This window comes from Toxorhynchites rutilus, chromosome 3 (genome assembly GCF_029784135.1).
Source record: "Toxorhynchites rutilus septentrionalis strain SRP chromosome 3, ASM2978413v1, whole genome shotgun sequence".
In the NCBI taxonomy this organism is placed as follows: domain Eukaryota; kingdom Metazoa; phylum Arthropoda; class Insecta; order Diptera; family Culicidae; genus Toxorhynchites; species Toxorhynchites rutilus.
Window position 1 is genome coordinate 218,474,393 of NC_073746.1, and position 24,202 is coordinate 218,498,594.

A 24,202-nucleotide genomic window follows, 5' to 3' on the forward strand; every position below is an offset into this window, starting at 1 on the left:
CTGAAGACTGTGTGAGGTGCTAAAAAATTCGTTGAACACTCCAAATCCTGTGGACTCATTCATAGAGGACCCATCAGTAAAGTACATATTATCACAATTGATATCCCCATACTTTGCATCGAAGATCGTTGGAACGATCCTCGATCGAAGATAATCTGATGTTCCATGGATATCCTGCTTCATGGACAGATCAAAATGCACAGAGGAATTGATGTAGTCAGGAAAACAAACACGGTTGGGAATATACGAAGAAGGATCAACCTGCATGGAGACGAATTCATGATATGAGCTCATGAATCCAGAATGAAAATTTAGCTCGATCAGCTGCTCAAAATTTCCGATCACCAATGGGTTCATAACCTTACACCGGATGAGGAACCGAAGAGATAATAAATTGAAGCGATCTTTTAGTGGGAGTAGGCCTGCCAAAACCTCGAGACTCATGGTATGCGTTGAGGGCATACATCCCAACGCGATACGGAGACAAAGATACTGAATTCGCTCGAGTTTAATGAGGTGTGTTTTGGCAGCTGATTGAAAACAGAAACTGCCATACTCCATCACTGAGAGAATAGTTGTTCGATACAACATTATAAGATCTTCGGGATGGGCTCCCCACCAGGTGCCGGTAATTGTACGGAGAAAGTTTATTCTTTGTTGACATTTTTTACTCAGATACCTAATATGGGCCCCCCAAGTACATTTAGAGTCGAACCAGACCCCAAGATACTTGAATGACATAGCATGAGTGATCGGTTTACCCAAAAGTTGAAGCTTTGGTTTTGCTGGTTTATGCTTCCTAGAAAAAACCACCATCTCTGTTTTCTCCGTGGAGAATTCGATCCCTAGCCCAATGGCCCAGGTTGAAAAATTGTTCAAAGTATCTTGTAAGGATTCTTGCAGGTCGGATTCGTTTGATCCTACGACAGACACCACTCCATCATCTGCAAGTTGTCTTAGGCTGCAATTTTGTGTAAGGCAATTGTCAATGTCGCTTACATAGAAGTTGTACAAAAGGGGGCTTAAACATGAGCCCTGGGGGAGTCCCATGTAAGAGACCCGACTTACTGCCGAATCTCCGTGAGAAAAGTTCAAATGTTTCTCACAAAGCAAGTTATATAACATATTATTCAATAGAGGCGGCAGACCCCGAGATTGTAATTTGTCTGACAAAACCTCTATTGAAACAGAATCAAAGGCCCCCTTTATGTCCAAGAATACTGAAGCCATTTGTTTTTTTTCGGCGTAAGCCAGTTGAATTTCTGAAGAAAGCAACGCAAGACAATCATTCGTCCCCTTGCCCCTGCGGAACCCATATTGTGTATCTGAGAGTAGGCCATTCGTTTCAACCCATCGATCAAGGCGAAACAAGATAATTTTCTCCAACAATTTCCGTATACAAGACAGCATTGCTATTGGGCGGTACGAATTGAAGTCGGACGCGGGTTTTCCGGGTTTTTGAATAGCTATAACTCGTACTTGTCTCCAATCATCTGGAACAATATTATGCTCCAGAAACCGATTGAATAAGTTCAACAAGCGATGTTTCGCCACATCAGGGAGATTTTTCAGCAAGTTGAACTTAATTCTATCCGATCCCGGAGCAGAATTGTTACATGAAAGGAGAGCAAGAGAGAATTCTACCATCGAAAACTCGGAATCAAGATCGCACCTATCTTGTGGTATATCTCGAATAATTCTTTGCACTGGAGCGGAATCGGGACAAACCTTTCGTGCAAAATTAAAAATCCATCGATGTGAATATTCCTCGCTTTCATTGGATGAAGAGCGATTTCTCATGTTTCGAGCCACTATCCATAATTTTTTCATTGACGTTTCTCGTGACAAACCTCCCACGAAATTTCGCCAATAAGCACGTTTTTTCCCTTTGATCAAGCTTTTAAATTGATTTTCAAGGTCCAAATACTTCTGAAAATTTTCAGGGGTTCCACGTTTCCGAAAAGCTTTAAATGCATTCGATTTATCCTGATAAAGCTTGGAACACTGGCCATCCCACCATGGATTGGGAGGCCTTCGACGAATAGTGGAACCTGGGATGGGTTTCGTTTGAGCGCGAACCGCGCTGTCATATATCAAACGAGAAATGAAGTTATACTCCTCCAATGGAGGCAAACCATCTCTGGAATTGATGGCTAGAGCAATCGCGTCCGCATATTTTTTCCAGTCAATGTGTCTTGTGAGGTCGTATGCCATGTTTATTGATTCAGAAGAATTCAACCCATTGGTGATAGAAATTTTGATTGGCAAGTGGTCACTACCGTTGGGATCCTGGATTACATTCCACTTGCAATCTAACGATAGTGAATTCGAGCAAAGCGAGAGGTCAAGAGCACTTGGTTTAGCAGGAGGTTTAGGTACACGTGTTGTTTCCCCAGTGTTCAAAACGGTCATATTGAAGCTGTTACAAAGGTCATATATCAACGATGAACGATTGTCGTCGTACTGTTCCCCCCAGGCAGTTCCGTGAGAGTTGAAGTCTCCCAAGATTAATCGTGGCTCAGGAAGGAGTGAGCACATGTCAACAAGTTGCTTGCGGCTAACCGCAGCTCTCGGAGGCCAATACAAGCTGACTATACAGAGGTCTTTGCCTCTGATGTTTGCATGACAAGCAACAGCTTCGATCCCTCCAATAGGTGGAAGGTCAATTCTAAAAAATGAGTGACACTTATTGATCCCCAATAGTACCCCTCCGTATCTGTCATCACGGTCCAAGCGTATTATATTAAAATCGTGGAAAGAGAGATCATTTTGAGAAGAGAGCCAGGTTTCGGATAGAGCAAAAACATCACAATTGAGTTTATGAATTAGAAATTTGAATGTATCCAATTTAGGGATAAGACTACGACAATTCCACTGTAAAACAGTGATATCTCCGACCTCTCTATTTAAATTAGACATCAAGAGAGATAATCATTGCAAGGAGGGGCCATGTTTGCATCAATTGCTGCAAAATTGTCTTTAGTACTGGAAGCATTGCGGTGACAATGGTTCTGATGGAGTCGGAAACATTAAAACACGTGAAGATTTGATCCACAAGGTCAGACAACTTTATAAATCCCGATTGGGAAGTTGAACTTGACGGAAAAACAGGGACAGTTGGGGTTTTTGATGTCCCCTCGAGTGCTGGGTCGTTCGAAGGTGAACTATTACCACGGAGGCCAGGAGGGACCTGATTTTGCTTATCCGCTGCACTCGATTTTTTGGGCAAGCTAACAGGCGGTATCACCGGAGGGACTTGTCCTTGAACTTTGGGAGTGGTCACATTTTTGCGCCGGGAATTCCCTTGAGAAATAAACGGCGTGCCCCCGTTAGCTGTATCCGCTTCCATTTCGTCAACTGGCAACGTAGCGAAGACATTGTGTGTATTGATTGGTTGTTGTTCTTGAGCCAGTGGAGAAGCGCCCTTCAAAATTTCTGCGAAAGTGCGTTTAGAGCGTTCCCTCAAAGAGCGCTTCTGTTTCTCCCAGCGAGCCTTGTATGTTTCACAAGCTGAGAGCACGTGTGGGGATCCCCCGCAATATGGACACTTATGCTCAGTCGCACTGCAGGATTTCCCCTCATGTTGTTCTCCGCAAGTGGCACATCGTTCTTTATTGGCACAATAAGCAGCCGTGTGACCAACTGACTTGCACTTTAGACAAGTCATTGGCTTTGGAATAAAAAGTCGCACGGCTAACCTCAATTTATCTACCATCACGTAGTCAGGGAGAGCTGAACCAGCGAAGGTGACTCGAAACGAGTTGGACGGCGTAAATTTCTTTTCTTCTCCTTCATGGGAGACTGTTCCGAGCTGGCGGCAACCCAAGATCTTAACAGTCGTCGAGGGCAGTTTTTTAAAACGGCCGGTACCTTCACTCGTAATGTATTCGCACGTCAAGCCCGTTTCGGTTATCACACCCTCAATTTCGACTATGTGAGAGGGTATGTAGACCCGATACTCAATTGTAAAATGCTGATCGACAACAATCTTGTTTGCGTCTTTTCGATCATTCACGACAACTCGCAATTTGTTTGGTCTAACCTTCGAAATTTCCGAAACGGAGGTATACCTTGCCAGATCTTTCGCGATCTGCATGACTCTCAACGCCTTTCCATTTGGCTTAGGCCTGAAGAAAACAACCCAGGGACCAGTTCCGGGCGCATCTTCTGGATAGACCTTTACACGGGGAGTGGGAATAACAGGGGGGGAAGGCGAGGACAGGGATTGAGAGTGGGAAGGCGAAGGTTGAGAAGGAGCGGGAAGAACAGAGGGAGAAGACGAGGTTGAAGGTAGAGTGGGATCGTTGAGGGCAGATGGGAGATTTGCTAGTTTTTTGGAGGGAGGCTTGGTAGGGTTAGCTGACTCGTCCCCAGAAGAAGTATCTTCCGTATTTGGAACACGTTTGAGTGACTTTTTTTTATCCGTTAGGAGGGAACTAGAGTCAGAGACCTCCATATCCGAAGGTCCCCCACTCTCTGCCATTTTAAATTTTCACTTATATTCTAAGTATTTTTTTAAACAATATTTCACAATAAAATAATTCACAAAAACAAAAAAAAAAAACTTATAATTATTAAATATTTTCTCTCAGTATATTCAATCTTATTCACCTATGAACGCACTCCAGTGCAGATGAACGGGAGCGTGCTGAAAGCTCGTTGGTGGTGGGAATGTGCCTACGACACCACTACACACAGTCGTCGGTGAAAGCTTACCCGCACTGTCACTGTTGGCACGATGACTCGGCGAAATCTCCAATGTCGGCGAAGCAGCGACAAAACAAAAACCAATGCTTGGCTTTCCGAGGATGAAAGCCTTTATCCACTTGCAGGCAGGGCACTTCACTCACTATCCAGATAGTGAAATGAACTCTTCAGCGGCAAAAAAAACAACAATCACGCGGTAACCGATAACGGAACTTGGACGCGACTTTCCTTCGTCTGGTTACTTCGGGCAATCGGCGAAGAATGGTCCACGAGCGATCAAAGCGCACATGGTCTCCTACTTCTCGACACTCTATTCAGAGGAGACGAGAGAGGCAAATGGGAACAGATTTCTCTGCGAGAATATTGTTCCATCAAACGACGATGTCTGCATGCGTGACATCACGACGGCAGAAATCTGGGTTACAATAAGAACGAGCGCACCACGAAAGTCCCCTGGCTGCGACGGTATTCCAAGAGAATTTTACCACCGCATGTTTGATGTCATCCACCGTGAGTTAAATTTACTACTTAATGAGGCGCTCTGCGGTAATATTCCTGCAGCATTCGTGGAGGGCATCATCGTGCTGGTCAAGAAGAGAGGCGGCGATAACACAGCCCATTCATAACGTCCGATCTCACTGCTCAACAGCGATTACAAGCTGTTCTCATGTATCTTAAAAACCAGACTGGAGCGGGTGATGAGAGAACACCACGTTCTAAGCGATGGACAGAAATGCTCGAACTCCGAGCGCAACATCTTCCAAGTCACTCTCGCTCTGAAAGATCGGATAGCGAGTCTTCGGCACAACCGTCGTGCTGGAAAGCTAATAAGCTTTGATCTCGATCATGCGTTCGATCGCGTCCGACACTCTTACCTTTTCGAGACCATGCGGTCGCTCGGCTTTAACCACGATTTTATTACACTACTCTCACGCATTACTAGTCGATCCACTTCTCGACTACTAATCAACGGACATCTCTCTCGTTCGTTTCAAATACAACGATCGGTACGGCAGGGGGACCCTTTGTCTATGCACCTCTTCGTACTGTACCTTCATCCTTTGGTGAGCAGGCTTGAACGTGTGTGCGGCAACGATCTGCTGGTCGCGTACGCAGACGACATCAGTGTGATCGTCACATCGACAAATCAAATCGGAAAAAATGTATGGGCTGTTCACTCACTTCGAGAGGGCTGCTGGAGCGAAATTGAACATACGCAAAACTGTTGCTATTGACGTTGGCTTTTGCGAAGGTGGAATTATCAATACTCAATGGCTACAAACAGCCAATGTAGTCAAGATATTGGGTGTTATTTTCACAAACTCCATACAGCAAACGACAACTTTAAACAGGAATGCGCTGGTGGGGAAATTTTCGCAACAATTGTGGCTGCAATCTCTTCGCAAGCTGACGCTGCACCAAAAGATCATTATGCTGAATACTTTCGGTACCTCCAAGATATAGTACATTTCGTCGATTTTACCACCGTTATGCGTGCATAGAGCAAGAATTACATCAACGATGGGATCGTTTCTTTGGAGAGGGATGGTAGCCCGTGTTCCAATGATGCAGCTGGCGCGCAATAAACAAAAGGGAGGCCTGAAGCTGCAATTACCAGCGCTTAAATGTAAAGCGCTCGCAATAAACCGACATTTGCAAGAGATCGAATCCCTTCCCTTCTATAGATCCCTTATATTCCAAACAAATCCTCGACCGCGAATCCCAATAGATCTTCCTGACCTTAAACAAATCCTATCCAACTTGTCCCAAATTCCCCACCAAATACAAAGAAATCCCTCTGTCGGTCAAATCCACCAGCATTTCGTCAACCATACTGAACTGCCAAGGGTGGAACGGAAAAGTCCAACAGTGAACTGGTCACCATATGCCTAACTTGGTTTCATTTGCTTGATTAATTCTCGAGTAATGCAGAAATTTGTGTTTCTTGTTTCTATTGTATGGCAGCACCCCCGTAGAGAGAGGGTGGAGTGTCTATCCACCATAGAAACATTTATTGTACCCTGAAACCTCAAGATGCATAATTTGGTTGCATTTGCGTGATTAATTCTCGAGTAATGCAGAAATTTGTGTTTCATTTGTATGGCAGCCCCCCCTTAGAGAGGGGGGAGGAGTCTCAAACTATCACGAAAACCTTCCCCCAAAAACCCCTACATACCAATTTTCATGTCGATCGGTTCTGTAGTTTCCGAGTTCATAAGAATCAGACAGACAGAAATCCATTTTTATATATATATAGATAGATAATCTTGCATGAAACCTGTGTTTTGTCCTAGGAGAAAATATGGAAAATTGCACATATTATGTGCGCACATTTTCACATACAGTTTGCGACTTTTATAGAATTATATTTCCCCACTAAATTTCAAAAATATAAATCCCTTACGAATCAAAAAATCTCCTATCCAATCCAACGATATCAATGAATAACTGTTTATTGTAGGATTGGGCGATCTCGAATCGATTCTTAGAAGATCGATATTTTCCATTTCGATTTCCGATTTTTTGGATCGATCTTTCGTACTCGAGAAAATCGAGAAATTTTTTTTTGTTTTCGATCTTTTTGTAGATTTGTTTTTCAGTATACATCAATTTTTTATCTCACCATAGGTCTCCCAACATTTTTTTTTAAACATCATGTCAACATTTGGATCACTTCTTCTACGATTTACTTCTGTAAAAATGATGACAGAGACAGAACTAGCGCCAGCTACATAGAAGATGAACTGTAACCGGTTGCGGATAGGATCACTGAACCCGATGTTGATATCAATTACAGGCGAAAGGTTGTTTTCTAGAACTAGCGCCAAAATCACGAATCGACTTCGACTAAATGACAGATGTATGGCACGATTGGCTTTAATGGGATCATTGTCAGCTGAGTGCTGGGTGGATGTCCAATTTCTAATAATACTTTTTTCAATTAATTTATTTAATATAACGACTACCTGACGGCACAATATGAATGTCCTGTGGCTGTGGTCTTTATGCTGAGAAACAAAACAAAATGCTTTTGATGTTTGAATAGAAATATCAATTCTGTCTATTGATGCTGGGTTCCAGCTAACGAAAGAAAGAATGAACGGTTCAAAAAAACTGATTCCCTGAGATGAACGGTTAGGGACTGAACATCGGGCGAAAGATTAAAACATATTATTTGCGATTTTTATTCATTGTTATGGAGGCAAATGAATTAATTTTGTTTTTAAATCTAATTTAATCATCATTATCATCCCAGTATCGCTCTAGACAGCGAACATCTAAAACAGCCTTTGTTAAAACTGACAGTAAAATCCAGGACCCCAAACGGTAGTTATCACTGGCCAATCAAAATTTCTATCACCATTGGGTCGAATTCTTCTGAATCTATAAACATGGCATATGACCTCACAAGACATATTGACTGGAAAAAATATGTGGACGCGATTGCTCTAGCCATCAATTCCAGAGATGGTTTACCTCCATTGGAGGGATATAACTTCCATTCTCGTTTGATCTATAATAGAGCGGTTCGCGCTTAAACGAAGACCATCCCAGGTTCCACTACAAATCTATGGTGGATATTTAGACCTTGAAAATAAATTCAAAAACTTAATCAAAGGAAAAAAAATTAATTTCGTGGGAGGTTTGTCACGAGAAACGTCAATTAAAAATTATGGAAAGTGGCTCGAAACATGAGAAATCGCTCTCCATCGAATGAAAGCGAAGAATATTCACATCGATGGATTTTGAATTTTGCATGGAAGGTTTGTCCCAATTCCATTCCCGCGCGAAAAATTGTTCGAGATATTCCACAAGATAGGTGCGATCTTGATTCCGAGTTTTCGATGGTAGAATTTTCTTTTGCTCTCCTATATTTTGCCTTGATCGATGGGTTGAAACAAATGGCCTACTCTCAGATACACAATATGGATTCCGCAGGGACAAGGGGACGAATGCATTGCTTTCTTCAGAAATTCAAATGGCTTACGCCGAAAAAAAAAACAAATGCCTTCAGTATTCTTGGACATAAAGGGGGCTTTTCGAATCTTTCGAAGGTTTTGTCAGACAAATTACACTCTCGGGGTCTGACGCGTCCTAAGACAACTTGCAGATGATGGAGTGGTGTCTGTCGTAGGATCAAACGAATCCGACCTGCAAGAACCCTTACAAGATACTTTGAACAATTTTTCAACCTGAGCCATTGGGCTAGGGATCTCTACGGAATTCTCCAAGGAGAAAACAGAGATGGTGGTTTTTTCTAGGAAGCATAGACCAGCAAAACCAAAGCTTCAACTTTTGGGTAAACCGATCACTTATGTTATGTCATTCAAGTATCTTGGGGTCTGTTTCGACTCCAATTGTACTTGGGAGCCCATATTAGGTACCTGAGTAAAAAATGTCAACAAAGAATAAACTTTCTCCGTACAATTACCGGCACCTGGTGGGGAGCCCATCCCGAAGATCTCATAATGTTGTATCGGACAGCTATCCTCTCAGTGATGAAGTATGGCAGTTTCTGTTTCCAATCAGCTGCCAAAACACACTTCATTAAACTCGAGCAAATTCAGTATCTTTGTCTCCGTATTGCGTTGGGTGTATGCCCTCAACACACACCATGAGTCTCGAGGTTTTGGCAGGCGTACTTCCAATCAAAGATCACTTCAATTGATTATCTCTTCAATTCCGGGTAATGAGAGAGCTGACTCATTAGCAAAGGTGGGTGCGGTTGAAGACGATATTTATCAGCGTCAAATCGCCTTCAATGAATTTTATTCTTTAGTTCGTAAAAATACCATCGTTAACTGGTAACGCAAGTGGAACGAAGTGGAATTGGGCCGGTGGCTTTACTCGATTATCCCTAAGGTTGGCCTTGAACCGTGGTTCAAAAGTCAGGACTTGAGTCGGGACTTTATTAGCACCTTCTCCCGACTCATGTCCCATCACTGTTCGTTAGATGCGCTACTCTTTCGTATTAATCTTGCCGACAGCAATATCTGTGTTTGTGGCCAAGGTTACCACGACTTCGAGCACGTTGTTTGGTCGTGCGAGGGGTATGTTGTTGCCAGGCCTAATTTAAAAAACTCTCTTCGGGCCAGAGGAAGGCAGCCCAATGTGCCGGTGAGAGATGTACTCGGATAGACCTGAATTACATGTCCCAAATATATGTCTTCCTAAAAGTTATCGATCTCCGTGTGTGATTGTCCTTATATCCTTATATTCTCCTTTCCCTTTTTCTTCGCGAGAAATCGGATCCCTTCTTACTAACATTAGAATAAGGTGAAATGTAAATACATGTTAGATATAAGATAGGTTTAAGAATTGAGTGTGATGAGTGTGAGTGTGAATGTAAGTGTGAACATAGTCAACATATCCTTATACCCCTTCCTTTTCCTTAAGAAAATGTTTCACCCTTCTTAACTCGAGTAGACCGCGAGTAATCGGTTTTCTACTTTATTAACATTAGAATTAGGGAAAAATGTTTATACATACTATTAACAATACAGTTAGGAGTTTGGCTTCTCTAAGCTTATGTAACTAAGCCTGTAAACATGAACGATTTAGAAAAAAAACTAACTCCCTAACAATTTGAAAATCCCAACCGTTTACCAAACGGAAATAGCTCGTTTTGATTGGTCGAAATCAAAGATACAGGTTTCCTCTTGTACTCACAGTTATTGTTTAGTCATTTTCTGATATATTTACGGGAGTTTTACATCAATCGATTTAGGCACTCCATAACAATTCCTTATAGTGAAAATGAATAATATAATATATTTTATGAAACTAACTATCAACAAATACAAATATATCAAACATTATCTGAATGGAAATAATTGATCGATTCGCAATAGCAATTAACCCAAGGTGCCTGAGGAAATCGGCATTGCCCATATATACAAGTTCTGGACATTGTTGTATTGCCAGTAAAGTAATTCTAAAATCAGCTAGCAATAGACAACCTAACGGAATACTACGTCAACTATGCGGTTGTGTCTCGGACACAACCCTCCTACGGCTTTTTTAGTGTAATTTTATTTTTTATTCATTTAGCATTTGAATCTGAATGAGTGTCATCTTTTGACCTTCATTTGTAGCTTGTTGTCCTGCGTTCTGATGTTCGATTTAAGATGAAGAGATGCTTAAGTCTGCGTCGTACATGAATTGGTTGGAGGTAGAATGAACAACATTTTTTTCAAATTGAATTTCAAAAGTGCAAAAGTTCATCATTGTTTCTTACCTCACCTTAACGGTTAAATAGTTCAAAATGTTTAAAAAAGAATATTCTCAAAAATGAGCTCGGATTAAAACCCTCAGTAACGTTTGCATTAGAAAAATTGGAGAAAAATTGCCGATTTTTCATGGGTTTACCTCCACACGCACTGACAAAACTACTCATGCAGCATCAATCATAGTAACCCATTATTTTCGTCAAAAATCAGCTTTTCAGACAAAAACAACCAAGTGCCGAAAATTCAATTTCTGACAAAAATTTTTCTCGACGTTTCATACAATTCTAAGACATTTGGCATCAAAAAACTTTTTTTGAAAACCCCGATTTCCTTTATTCCCCCCTTGGGTGATTTTTCGGTTTTCAAAAAAACTCAAACTTTGACCGCTTCATTTACGCTAGTAAATGAAGTCCGATTGAGATGATATTTTGCATAGGGTAGTTTTTCGTGGGAATCAACATTTTTAATCAAGTTCGCTTTGAAAATTCGAGAGTCACTTTTTTCCTTTCCATTGACACTCTAATGGACATACATGTCAGGAAGCGAACTCCCGTCCACTGGTCTCGGAGCTACAGGCAATTACCCAGGGACAGCGGCTGAATAAGATGGTCAAGTCGATTTTGCCGGTGAATCGCGACGTGGCGGTGGTGATGGATGACGAGACCTATCTCGAAGCGATCGTTAGAGGAGATGGAGAGGCTGAATATCGATGTGGTACCCAAGTCGGCGAACCCGCCCGACGTCCACCATCTGCGTCCCATCGAGAACTTCTAGGCAAACCTGAAGCATAAGATCTACTCCAATAATTTTGTCGCGAAAACTGAGAAGGAATTGATAAATCAAACGAAGACGGAACTCAAAAACTTGCCTACACGCATATTTTCGTCTGTCATGACGAATGTTCCGGTTAACTGCCGGAAGGCCGCTCGCAAGGGCGTAGATTTTTCTTACGCTTTCCAAGAGTCTGCAATAGACTTTGGACGGAAAAATTTCAATCTCAGATAATTGTTCAGAGAATCGTTGAGATTAAAACTCAAACCAAAATGTGGAGAGCCTCATCAAGATGAGTTTCCTATTTATTGTTTCCGCAGTATATTGGAAGATTGTTCTCTCACAAGGCATAAAATTACATAACAGATCACATCAAAGGTTTTACGCTAATCATAGCCAGTAGCGCGGAAGGATTCCTGCAAATCTCATTATCAACTTCTCATGGCTTTTCTCCAGCGTCCAACAACTGTAGTGATTTGTTTAATGGCTGGTAATGGTTTTGCCAGATTAAGTCATCGTGCTTAATTATTTATGTTACGGTCCGTTATTTCAAAAAATAAACCTGTCTTCACGAGTATTCTTAGCCGAGGCTGATGTGATGATTATATTTTCTAGGAAAAAGATGATCGCAACACTCATGTGGGCAGACCAATTTCCCTTCGTCTCAAAGCACACATTATTTGGATGAGCCTCTTTGTCTAATGCTCATGTGGAATCTAAATTTTCAGATGGAAGCGTGCAGTGATACGTATATACATCCACCCGTACACTTTTGGGTCCACTGTGGTACGATGGAGGTAGATGTTAATCCGATTCTAGAGTAAATGAAACAACATGTTGCTACATTGAATGTTTTTAGGAAGCTGGTTAATCTGCACTCAAAACGTAATTGGTCGCAATGAAATTTTGTCGAATTACTTCTATTGCCACGTTCCAGGATAAGAGAATATTTGTCATGCAAACAGTGGACAGTAACATCATAAACTTTGCTCATGACGGACACATTATTCCACGATTGACTTGGAAATACGAATTAAATAAAATTATTCCCCAACAAAAACACGTACTAATTCAATGACGGAGATTAAGTTGTCTTCATACTGAAGAATGAAATTCAATTTTCTCACAAAAGAAGCAACACCACAAGAGAAAGAATTGCGTTCATTATAAAGGTGAGCATGTATCAAGACAACTACAATAGCACCTTGCTAGGAAAAAAAAGCGACAAAAACTCATTCTCAGTGTACCTTTCTTCGCCATTATAAGCGCTTTTCTGCTTGGAGAAACTATATACATAAGAATGCATCCGATAAAACACCGACAAAGATTAAGACACAATATTTAACTCGCAAACGTTGCATCCGTTGGGTCGCAATTATTTTCGTTAGGTGTAGAAGTAATTACATTGTGTCCTTCCTCCTACTCACCGAGGCCGGATTCTTCGAAATGGTTTCGGATCTCGCCCTCGTCGCCGTTGTCTGGAGTACCGAGAAACTACCCGGCCATATTACAAGAAGAAATAAGCTGTGCCATCGTACTTTAAGAGATGAAACGTTTTATTTTCTTGTTTCACCATTAGAAAACTGTTTTCTTTTCATTTTCAGTCCCCCCGGACATAATCAACGAGGAGTCATCAGCAGATATTGCCGTACAGGAGGGTGAAGACGCGACCATTGTGTGTAAAGCGGTGGGTCATCCTACGCCCCGCGTCACCTGGAAACGAGAGGACGGCGAATATATGCTGCTACGGAAACCGCAGAGTCGGGAGCTGATGAGACGTAAGTCGAGCGGATTTTTGTTTAATTTGGGTTTTGTATTTTAGGTCTTAGGAAGGGATTTCTTTTGAAAGTTGATTTAATCTGAAAATGTTCATCTTATTTTTCATCACTACCCCCATCAGACTGATTTTTAACAGATGACGAATCAGATGTGTACCTTACTAGGAACGTCCAGAGGATCGTGAGGCAAAATAAGAAAACAAAATTACATCTAGGAAAATTTTCTTTGGTTTCATTCTTTGGTTTGTACTTCGCTAAGCTACCATATTTTCTTCGGTGAATTTTCAATGTATTTATTTATTCTCTGCATTGAATTTCCAGAACGAATAAAGAAAACTAATTGTAATGAACTACTTCCCAGACCCAACTTTTTGTAAATAGTGAGACCATAAATAGGCCGTCGTATGTCTGAAGGATAAATATGTGTTTCAGTCGCGATGTTGTTTATGAGTAATACCGTCAATATCCTACTCATGCCTTTTACACAAAATTCGATAGGTTTAAAATGATCATTAATTCATTCAATATCTTTTTATGGCTGGCAGATAACTAGGTTCACCGAGAAAAACGTAATCAAAATTATAGAACATCGCGGTTTGAAAGGCCACACCTTAACACATAACTCAACACTCAATAAATAATTGTTCGACACTTCTTAACACGTTAAGCCCCGCTTCGGTCCCTGGGGACTGACACTAAATTTTCGTTTTTTTGCACCGATCTCACCGGACCGACAGTAGACTTTTCGTTCGGATAGTGTCGGTATTTGGAACGAAAACAACAAAGTTACAAAATTATATTTGGAAAAGTCAACTATCGATTCGTTGGAACCGATGTGGGCCAGACGAAAAGTTCTTTGTCGGTCCCCTATTTCGGTCCGGGATTAACGTGTTAACTATGCAAGCCATGCTTGAAAATTCACCTGTCTCCACTGGCTTCACAGTGCTGAAGGGGGAATAGGTTCTGCTGAGCGTAGGGTAAAAAGGGGGAACTCGGACCTCCTAAGCAAAACGCCCAATATTTCTAAACCAATACGGTCTAAATCAAAAATGTCACATTGTACACTGAGCTACACTTGTTTTCTCTCAATCAATAATTTTTAATCATTATATCAAGCTTCAAATAACCAAATATATCATAAAATAAAAGAGATGATTTTTGGACATTAAAATTTGATGCGGGGTGATTTGGTCCAGTGTGTGTTTCATTGAAAAAAACATACTTATGGTTACGTAAATATTTTGGGACAATGTTACAATCAGCAATAATGTTCTGGGATCGATAACAGGGCTCTTGGCTAGGTTCCAGACCAGAAAAATTGCATTGAGGCCATTTGAATTCTGCATGAATCTATTCACTGTTGTTCGTTCACTTGGTCAAAGAAATTCGAGCATTTTCAATGCAAAATTCGTCCTTGATGGCCTGCGTTGCTCTTTCAAGCTCCTCATTCTTCCAACGTTGTCTGCCCAGTCTCTTTTTGTAATTCAGCGGCATCTGGAATCAATTAGACCAAATCGCCTCGCTTCTTCTTCTTCTTGAATGGCGTTCACGTTCCCTGTGGAACTTTTGCCATCTCAACGTATGCATTAACTAGCGTCATTTAGTAATACTATGTTGAGATTTCTTCAGCCAAATAACACGCCTTGAATTTATTCCGAGGGGCAAGCTCTAGAATACGCGTGACCACAGTGCAAGTCGAAAAAAATTTCTTTGACGAAAAATCCCTCCGACCAGAACGGAAATCGAACCCGAACACCTGGCATGATAATGTGAGACGCTAACCACTCGGCCACGGGTGCACCAAATCGCCCCGCACAACATGTAAAAATTAAAATGCAAATAATTTCATTTATTGTTATCAAACTTACAGTTTCGCTGCATCAAATTGTTCCTCTTCTGTAGGCGAACAGAACGAAAAAACCACGATCGGAAAAATCACATTTTTTGACAATTAAAGTGCTTGTTGTGTTCGTGCTACCGTTTCCTTCCACCTGTCGAATTTTACCAAAGTTTTTTTATGTTAGGTACACACGGTTCAACAATAAAAGGTGATGACGTTATAAAAAATCCAAGTTGAACCGTGCTTTTTGAGATAAAGGGATGGGTCCAAATCACTCCGTGTTACCCTGCATATCTGCATGCATGAGCTCTTTGGTCATTTTTAAGAAATTGTCAGGCAATCGCGCTGATAATGAGGGCGTTCTACTTTTCGATGTCCTTCAATAATTTCTTCAAATCAGAACCTCCAGTGCATTCATTTCCATACAGAACGACTGGAACCATGTTTTTTATCAACCCGCTATCGTAGAACTCGTAGACTCTGTATTCGATGAGTTGTCCTTTCAGCAGATGCTGAATGTAAATCGCGGCTTACACCGCGAAACCGCCCAGTTTAGCTCACCTCTTTTTTATAATAATCTCAGGATCGGCCACCGACCTCGGGAGGACTCTTCAACCCGTATTTTCTCGAAACGGAAACCTAGAATTCACCTTTTCGATGTGGACTGGTTCTGAGATAAAGTGATAGATAACTCGTAGAGGAGGTTAATTTTATATATATATTTTTTTATTTTCTAAAAACGTGGGTTAGTATCGATGCGGCGCCGGATGTCACAAGTTGGGGCCCGTTGATAACCTCGTTGATGAGAGAGAAAGTTTAGCACGTACCTGGTACTCTTAGAATCGCGTTGATTCGAAGAATCCCGTGGATTCGTGGATTCGCGTGGTTTCACGTGGATTCGTGGAATGCCTCAGGATCAAGATGTGAACTCGCGCTCTTCACTCGTTATTTCAGGCTTTCAACTCTTCCACTATCTTTCAGTTCTATATATCTCCAACGTTACTTTATAATTCGCTTTTCTCAATCTGTTATTCAACTTCCGCTGAGCTTCTTCACATAAATCTCCTTTTTTCCGTAACGTTTCTGATTTCCATTTCGTTTCGCAGTCCAAGTCCAAGTCCCCTTTCGAACGCTTCATCACCTTCCTTTTTCCTTCTCCCCCTCTCTCTCTCTCTCTCTCTCTCTCTCTCTCTCTCTCTCTATTTCTCTCTCTCTCTCTCACTTTCTCTCTTTCTATTTCCTCTTTCTTGACGGTCTAAACTTTCCGGATCTCTCGCTGTCACTCGATGCTCCCCAGTGGTTTACTCCTCAAAGGTATGGGTTAGTAGGTTGCACAATTTTTTTATGGCAAAACTAATTTTAATTTAACGACAATAACCAGAACCAGTTATAACAAATACAAGATGAACTTATACACTAAAGAAAAACACATAGAAAGACAATTTTAGGCTTTTACAAATAATTGTGGCGTAACAATCCTCCCCCATGTCGAGTAGAAAAATTATGCGAATAATTTTTCGTCTATGCGTCAACATACGTCTACACAACATCCGTTCAGTACGAAAAATACCGACGTGGATACTGGATTTTCTTATTTTCTTTGCCGTTTTTCAACCACCTCGATCCACCGTTATACTCCCAACTGAAATACCTCCCCTTCTATATTCTCAACTGTCATACACTAAAGGAATAGCCTATGTAGGGTAACACGTGGTGAGTTGGACATACGGGGTGATTTGGACCACCCCTTCATCTCAAAAAGTACGACTCAACTTGTATTTTTTATAATGTAATTTTCTTTTATTATTGAACCGTATGTAACTAACGTAAAAAAACTTTGGTAAAATTCGACAGGTGAAAGGAAACGGTAGCATGAACAGGAACAATTTGATACAGCGAAACTGAAAGTTTGATAACAATAAATGAAATTAATTGCATGGATGCATGTTGTGTGGGGTGACATGGACACGTTTATGTGGGGTGAATTGGTCCTACAGGTTTGAGGCTTTTCTTTGATATAGTTGATTCCAGATGTCACGGAATTACAAAAAGAGGATGGGCAAACAACGTTGGAAGAAGAAGGAGCTTGAAAAAGCAACTCAGGCCATCAAGAACGGACTTTCTTTGACCAACAACGAAAGTGTTTGAAAATGCTCGAACAACAGTGGATAGATTCATGCAGAATTCGAGATGGTGTCAATCCAATTTTTCTGGTCTGGAATATGGCCAAGAAACCTGGTATCGATCCCAAAACACTGTTACTGATTGTAACATTATCCCAAAATACTTTACATAAACATAAGTATTTTTTTTGCGATGAAACACACACTGGACCAAATCACCTCGCATCAAATTTTAATGTCCAAAAATCATCTCTTTTATTTTATGATATATTTGGTAGTTTGAAGCTTGATATAATTATTAAACATTATTGATTGAGAGAAAACAAGTGTAGCTTAGTGTGCAATGTGACATTTTTGATTTAGACCGCATTGGTTTGGAAATATTAGGCGATTTGCTTAGGTGGTCCAAATTCCCCCCTTTTTCCTTACCTCTCACCAAGTTTCATCTATTTCTGTTCCATCTCGTCTGCATCAACAGAGAAAAATAACATTAGAATCCTAACTTTTACCAGCACACATTCGGCCTTCATTCACTCCTCACTCATACAAGACGCGTCCGTCAATTTATGCATTCATTCATTCGTTCATTCATCCATTCAAATCATAACGTTTGAGACAAAATTTAATTACTACTGTCATCAAACTAGAACCATCTTCTTAAGAGTAAAATATCAACTACTACATCTCAATATCGATACAGGTTCACCGATAAACCGACTCTAGTAGATCGGGGTCATAACCTGCTACCTGTTACTGACCATCAAGGTCAATGTTATCAAGGTTATCAAATCCGGTCTTCGGCATTCGCTACTGTGACATAAATTAATCATCATTTCCTAATTTATTCTTATACCTATCTACTGCTATCGATTATCTAGCAAGCGTCATCTGTCAAACAATAGTATGACAATAATATTTGGATTAATGGAAAAGTGGAAATGATAGAATCATGGGAGAAAATTTCTTTCTTTCTATTTATGTTCCAGTGAACCTATTTTTCAAAATTTATTTCAGGTGCATCTGGATTTTGATGAAGCATTGATTGCGACATTCAAAACTATGCCGAAATACAACAAAGAGAAATGAATAAGGATTTCAGTGGTTAAGTTATGAAGTGAATCAGTGTTTCGTTTATCTGGTTAGGTGGTTTAGGTGGACAGTTTGCCATGTACTTTTTCCAATTTGTAAGAAGTACTCTGGGGGGTCTCCGTAGCCACATTGGTTGCGCGTTCGCTTAGTAAGCGATCGATCGTGAGTTCAAAACTCAGGGCCCTCATTGACCATCTTTGTGTTGTTACAGAATAGCTACGTCCACGCAACAATCATCAGCGATGGAGATCGATCCACGGTCGAAATAAGATCGATTCATCCATACAACTGCTCTGCTCTGCCAGACACATCGGGCTACTGTTCTATAAATAACTCAACAATGATCAATCAACTGTCTCCGCTGTTCGGTGGTCCAACTGGATAATGGAAGAACAGAAAGAATACCCTTACGCCTAAATGGCTACTGTGTGAATGTACCATATGTAATGGTATAGAAGGAATACTGGCGAATGGCAACTGTGTAATGTGCTAATTATAGATATGATAACCATGTGACATGTACACGATTAAAATTCGGCTCTGTTACAGCTAAAATGCTAATGAGCCTTAAATAAATAAATGGGATAAAAAAAAAAGAAGTACTCTCTCTCGGTTACACCCGTGTGAACAAGTACCATACTTGGTATCTGAACTTGATAAGATGTTTTGTAAAACTTGGGGTTTGGATTCGAAATACTTATTTGAAGTATCTATTTAGGTTAGAAAATTCTGACATTGAATGAGAAACTCTAGAATCTACGCCGACCGTCGTAAGCTATTTTCGGTCGTCTGTATGCCGTTTTTTTGGTAGTACGGAAATCATTCCTTATCGAAAAATCAAAGTCCTTAAATTCGCAAACCAATCCGGGATTGAAAGACATTGTTGTATCTGGTGATAGGTTGTCTGCAATTCGAGCAAACAATAACTGAAGGTGACATATATTCTCTAAACAAATAATTTAATGTTCGCAAAAGTTTTGCTTCTGTTGTATTTTTTTTTAAATTGTATTTTTCACTTTTTTTGTGGCATATTATTATATACCTAATGTACGCATGGTTATTCTAGGAGTGTTGGCAAGACTTTCACCAGGTTGCCATATGAAACTATTGGACGGTAGCGTGTTGCTTTGAGTGAACGATTGATGAACGAGATACTGCACTGAAAGTGGTTCATTGAATTTCGCATGCACGAATGGTGTTGGTTCACTGAGAGGAACATTTATGAATGAATTGTGATTGTTTATTCTCGAATAGGGTGGTTCCTCCCCGTGATGCTCGTAGTAACTGGAAGTAACCGCACACTGCGCGCTAGATGATGATATATGAAGACTGTTCGGTACTGTTATACGAATTTACGCTACCCTGAGTTTTTCTCAGATGATTTAGTTCAGACTCGAGAGAAAGTAAGGCATCTCGATTTCTCTCATATCCACTGATTCTGGTGATTTTTCTAGCACTCCCAAACGACGAAAACAACATATCAATTCTGATTCCATGTAGAACTATTTTGCTTTCTTACTTCTAACCACAATGTGTGCTGGTATGCGTGAAACACAATGATTACTTTATATCTATCACAACAGTATTGAGAATAGAAGGTTCGGTAACACAATCGGTCATAATCCAATTTCACGGCGTTTATAATAACCGGTTCATTCGCAATATATATATTTTTATGTTTTTTTTTTCGATTTGTGATTCTAACAGAATCCGTTAGTCAAGATATTTTTTTCTGAACAAATATCATGCAGAATGTGTGTCGAGACTATTGACGAATATCTCGAGTCTCCCAGAGATGCAGTAAAATATTCTAACAGAAGGTTAGAATATTTATTTTTCCGAGAATCGCCAATTGAAAGTTTCTCGCGGCTTAAACCGCGAAACCTACCCAGCTTAGCTCACCTCTTTTTTTGAATCTTTTCTCAAGGTCGGCCACCGACCTCGGGAGGACTCTTCAACCCGTATTTTCTCGAAACGGAAACCTAGAATTCATCTTTTCGATGTGGACTGGTTCTGAGATAAAGTGATAGATAACTCGTAGAGGAGGTTAATTATATATATATTTTCTCTCTCTCTCTCTCTCTCTCTCTCTCTCTCTTAGTCCTCAAAGGGATGGGTTAGTAAGATGCACAATTATTTTATGGCAAAACAAATTTTAATTTAATGACAATAACCAGAACCAGTTATAACAAATACAAGATGAACTTATAGACTAAAGAAAAACACATAGAAAGACAATTTTAGGCTTTTACAAATAATTGTGACGTAACTAAGCCGAACTCCATGCAGATGTCCCTGCTTATATCTTCGACAACCCGTATAGCTACGGTTATAAAAAAAATGGTTATAAATTTAATATTTAAAGTATTGCCCATCGCATGTCTCTAGTCTGCCAATTCACGGATCCTTTTGCGGAAATAATCGGTCAGTTAATCGACTAACCACGAAGCGATCCAATTTTTGACTTCATCAAAATTGGAGAAGTGCTGTTCAACCAGGCCATGTTGCATCGATCGAAAAAGGTGTAATCGGACGAAGCAATGTCTGGAGAATAAGGCGGGTGGGATAGGACCTCGCACTTCGGCGTTTCCAAGTATGTTTCGATCGGTTTCGGGACATGCGGCCGAGCAGTGTCGTGCTGCAAAATATTAGGCTGTCAAAAAAGTCCTGCGGTATTTCCGCGAGGTGTCGTTCTAAGCGCGTAGTTCTAGTTGTATTCATTGTATCGAGTCATACTATAGCTTGTTGGAAAGGTATTTTTGTGCGTGTGCGTTTTGTTGTGGTTGTAGAGGTCGTCGAAGATGCGCCACGCTCCGGAAGGCCTGTCGTCGAAAATTGCGACAAAATCGCTGAATTAGCCGAGAAAGACCGGCATAGTAGCAGCCGTAGCATCGGCCAAGAGCTGGGGATAAGTCATCAAACCGTTATTAACCATTTCAAGAAGCTTGGATTCACAAAGAAGCTCGATGTATGGGTGCCACACACGTTGACGCAAAAAAACATCTTCGACCGTATCGACGCATGTGAATCGCTGCTGAATCGCAACAAAATCGACCCGTTTCTGAAGCGGATGGTGACTGGCGATGAAAATTGGGTCACTTACGACAACGTGAAGCGCAAACGGTCGTGGTCGAAGCCCGCTGAAGCGGCTCAGACGGTGGCCAAGCCCTCATTAACGGCCAGGAAGGTTCTGCTGTGTGTTTGGTGGAATTGTCAAGGAATAATCTATTATGAGCTGCTTCCCTATGGCCAAACGCTCAATTCGGACCTGTACTGCCAACAACTGGACCGCTTGAAGGTAGCACTCATGAAGAAGAGGCCATCTTTGATAAACAGAGGCCGCATTGTCTTCCATCAGGACAACGCCAGGCCACACACTTCTTTGGTGACGCGCCAGAAGCTCCGGGAGCTCGGATGGGAGGTTCTTTTGCATCCGCCGTATCGTCCGGACCTTGCACCAAGTGACTACCACCTGTTTTTGTCCATGGCGAACGAGCTAGGTAGTCAGAAGTTAGCCACAAAAGAGGCAAGTGAAAATTGGCTATCCGAGTTTTTTGCCAATAAGGAAGCGAGCTTCTATAACAGGGGTATTATGAAGTTGGCATCTCGTTGGGAACAAGTCATTGAACAAAACGGCGCATATTTGACTTAAAACAGATGATTGTAACTAATTTTATGAACAAATGAAAATTCAAAAAAAATACCGCAGGACTTTTTTGACAGCCTAATAACTTTATCATGTCTTTGCTCGTATTGTGGCCGTGTTTCCTGCAGTGCACGACTCAAACGCATCAATTGTCATCGGTAGAGGTCCCCCGTAATGGTTTTCGGTTTCAGTTTCGGTTTTAGCAGCTCATAGTACACCACACCGAGCTGGTTCCACCAAATAGACAGCATAACCTCCCGCGCGGCCGTCGATTTTGATGCATGGCCGGGTATCCATACGTTGTCTGACGTTTGTCGTAATGGACCTATTTTTCATCGCCAGTAACGAGATTCCCACCCTTTCTTTTATGCCGTTGGAGCAGTTGTTCGCACGAGAAAAACCGGCGTTCGACGTCTCGTGGCTTCAATTCATACGGCATCTCGAGTTCTTGTTGCGTTTGTGGCGGATCTAGATCGAGTAAAGCCTCCAATTCTCTATCTTCAAACTTTTTTGGCGGTCCGGAAAGTTTTTCGTCTTCCATGTAAAAATTACCACTTTCAAACCGTGCAAGCCACGTCTGACACGTTCGCTCAGTTGGATCATGGTCACCATAAACTTCCACCAAAATGCGATGGCTTTCCGCTGCTTTTTTCTTCATATTGAAGTAATGAAGTAACACTCCCCGCAAAAACACTCTCGTTGGTACAAAATTCGACAATATTCGACATGGGCTGGCCGATCCTTTAAAAGCGCGCAGCTTAAGCGCCAAGAAGTTCGTCACATCGCGGATATCTGGCAAACCTTCGCTGTGGTCGGGCTTCTCTTCTTACGTTTCAGCCGTTTGGATAGGGCGCTCAATTGCTGTACCAGCAGTAGGCCGCGAATGAATACTCAGCCGTACTGAACTTCGTCTTGACACATCGCTTGCTCTGTTATTCCTGAAGCTTAGTTCTCTCAACGCCTACTGCTTTATCTCGTCGATTTCCGTTTGGGAGAACAAATTGTTGCGTACAATCGCTCTACGCCTCGCGTTCATCGTGTTTTGATCGAGCCTCCCGTCGAACTCTGAATACGCTTTCTCGAATATTGTGAGTATTCGAGAGAGACCGCTTTTGTCCGTTTTCAAAGCAGTGCAGATGAAATAGGCGCGGATCGTGAATATGTTCATTTCGTGTGTCCATATGATCCGCCGCCTGGTGGTATCCACAAGTGTGGACGACTGTCACCTGACAGTTGCAATACGTCTCGTTGGCTCGACGTTTCTTTGGTGAGGTTTATGGCTATTGATCCCTTGTGGCGGTAGCTGTTCAGGTTGTTGGCCAACCTGGCTGGCCCAGTTGGTTGCTTCCCACTCTTGCACATCGTCCTACAACCGTCCAACCTTCGCACTACACCTGTTCTTGAACTAGCTCCATTTCGGGGAGGCTTCTCTGGCGATCGCATTCTTGTTATTCGTCTTAAACTTAGCTTCATTTTCGGGGTGTGTCTCCTTTGACCGTGAGACAGTCCTTGAGATGGTATTTTGTAGTCACGTAGGTATGTAGTTACGAGAACAGATGCATCCGTAAGCCTCCAGTGACCCGGGAGGTCTTCCTCGGAAGAGTTTTACCGCTCCAACTCACTCGCACTCCCTAATTTAACCACAATTGATCTCCCGATTTCGGAGCCAATACTGGGCTTGTGTTTCCAGTTCACGCCCGGTCAAGCAAATGTCAATATGATCTACGTGAAGGCGTGAGGTAGGAGCAATCGAAACCAGCATGCATGCATGCACCCTTGTCGATCCCCGTTGGAAAACCCCTTTCAACCCCCTTTTTCTAACTAAGTCAAGTTTCTTACAAAAATGATATTTGCACACAATTTGAAAAAAAAATCTTGTAAAGCACATATGCTTCGATGAACGTGTTCCGTCGGATATGCACCGATTACCTTCAATGTTGTAAAATCACAGATGCAGTATACAAAAAAGTACTGATGTACCGTAAAGAAGGTACCGAAAAAAAACTGAACAAAACTGA

The 24,202-nt window shown here is 41.4% G+C and overlaps 1 protein-coding gene across 8 annotated transcripts in view; it reads left to right on the forward strand.

The window, feature by feature from the left end:
• LOC129775114 (lachesin-like) overlaps positions 1-24,202 on the forward strand; it is a 277,293-nt gene that overhangs the window by 156,172 nt on the left and 96,919 nt on the right. For all 8 annotated transcript variants that reach the window (XM_055779393.1, XM_055779395.1, XM_055779394.1 and 5 more), the window contains one exon: positions 13,313-13,486. In XM_055779393.1, the coding sequence (XP_055635368.1) occupies positions 13,313-13,486 (174 nt within the window). The remainder of the gene's footprint in view (positions 1-13,312; positions 13,487-24,202) is intronic.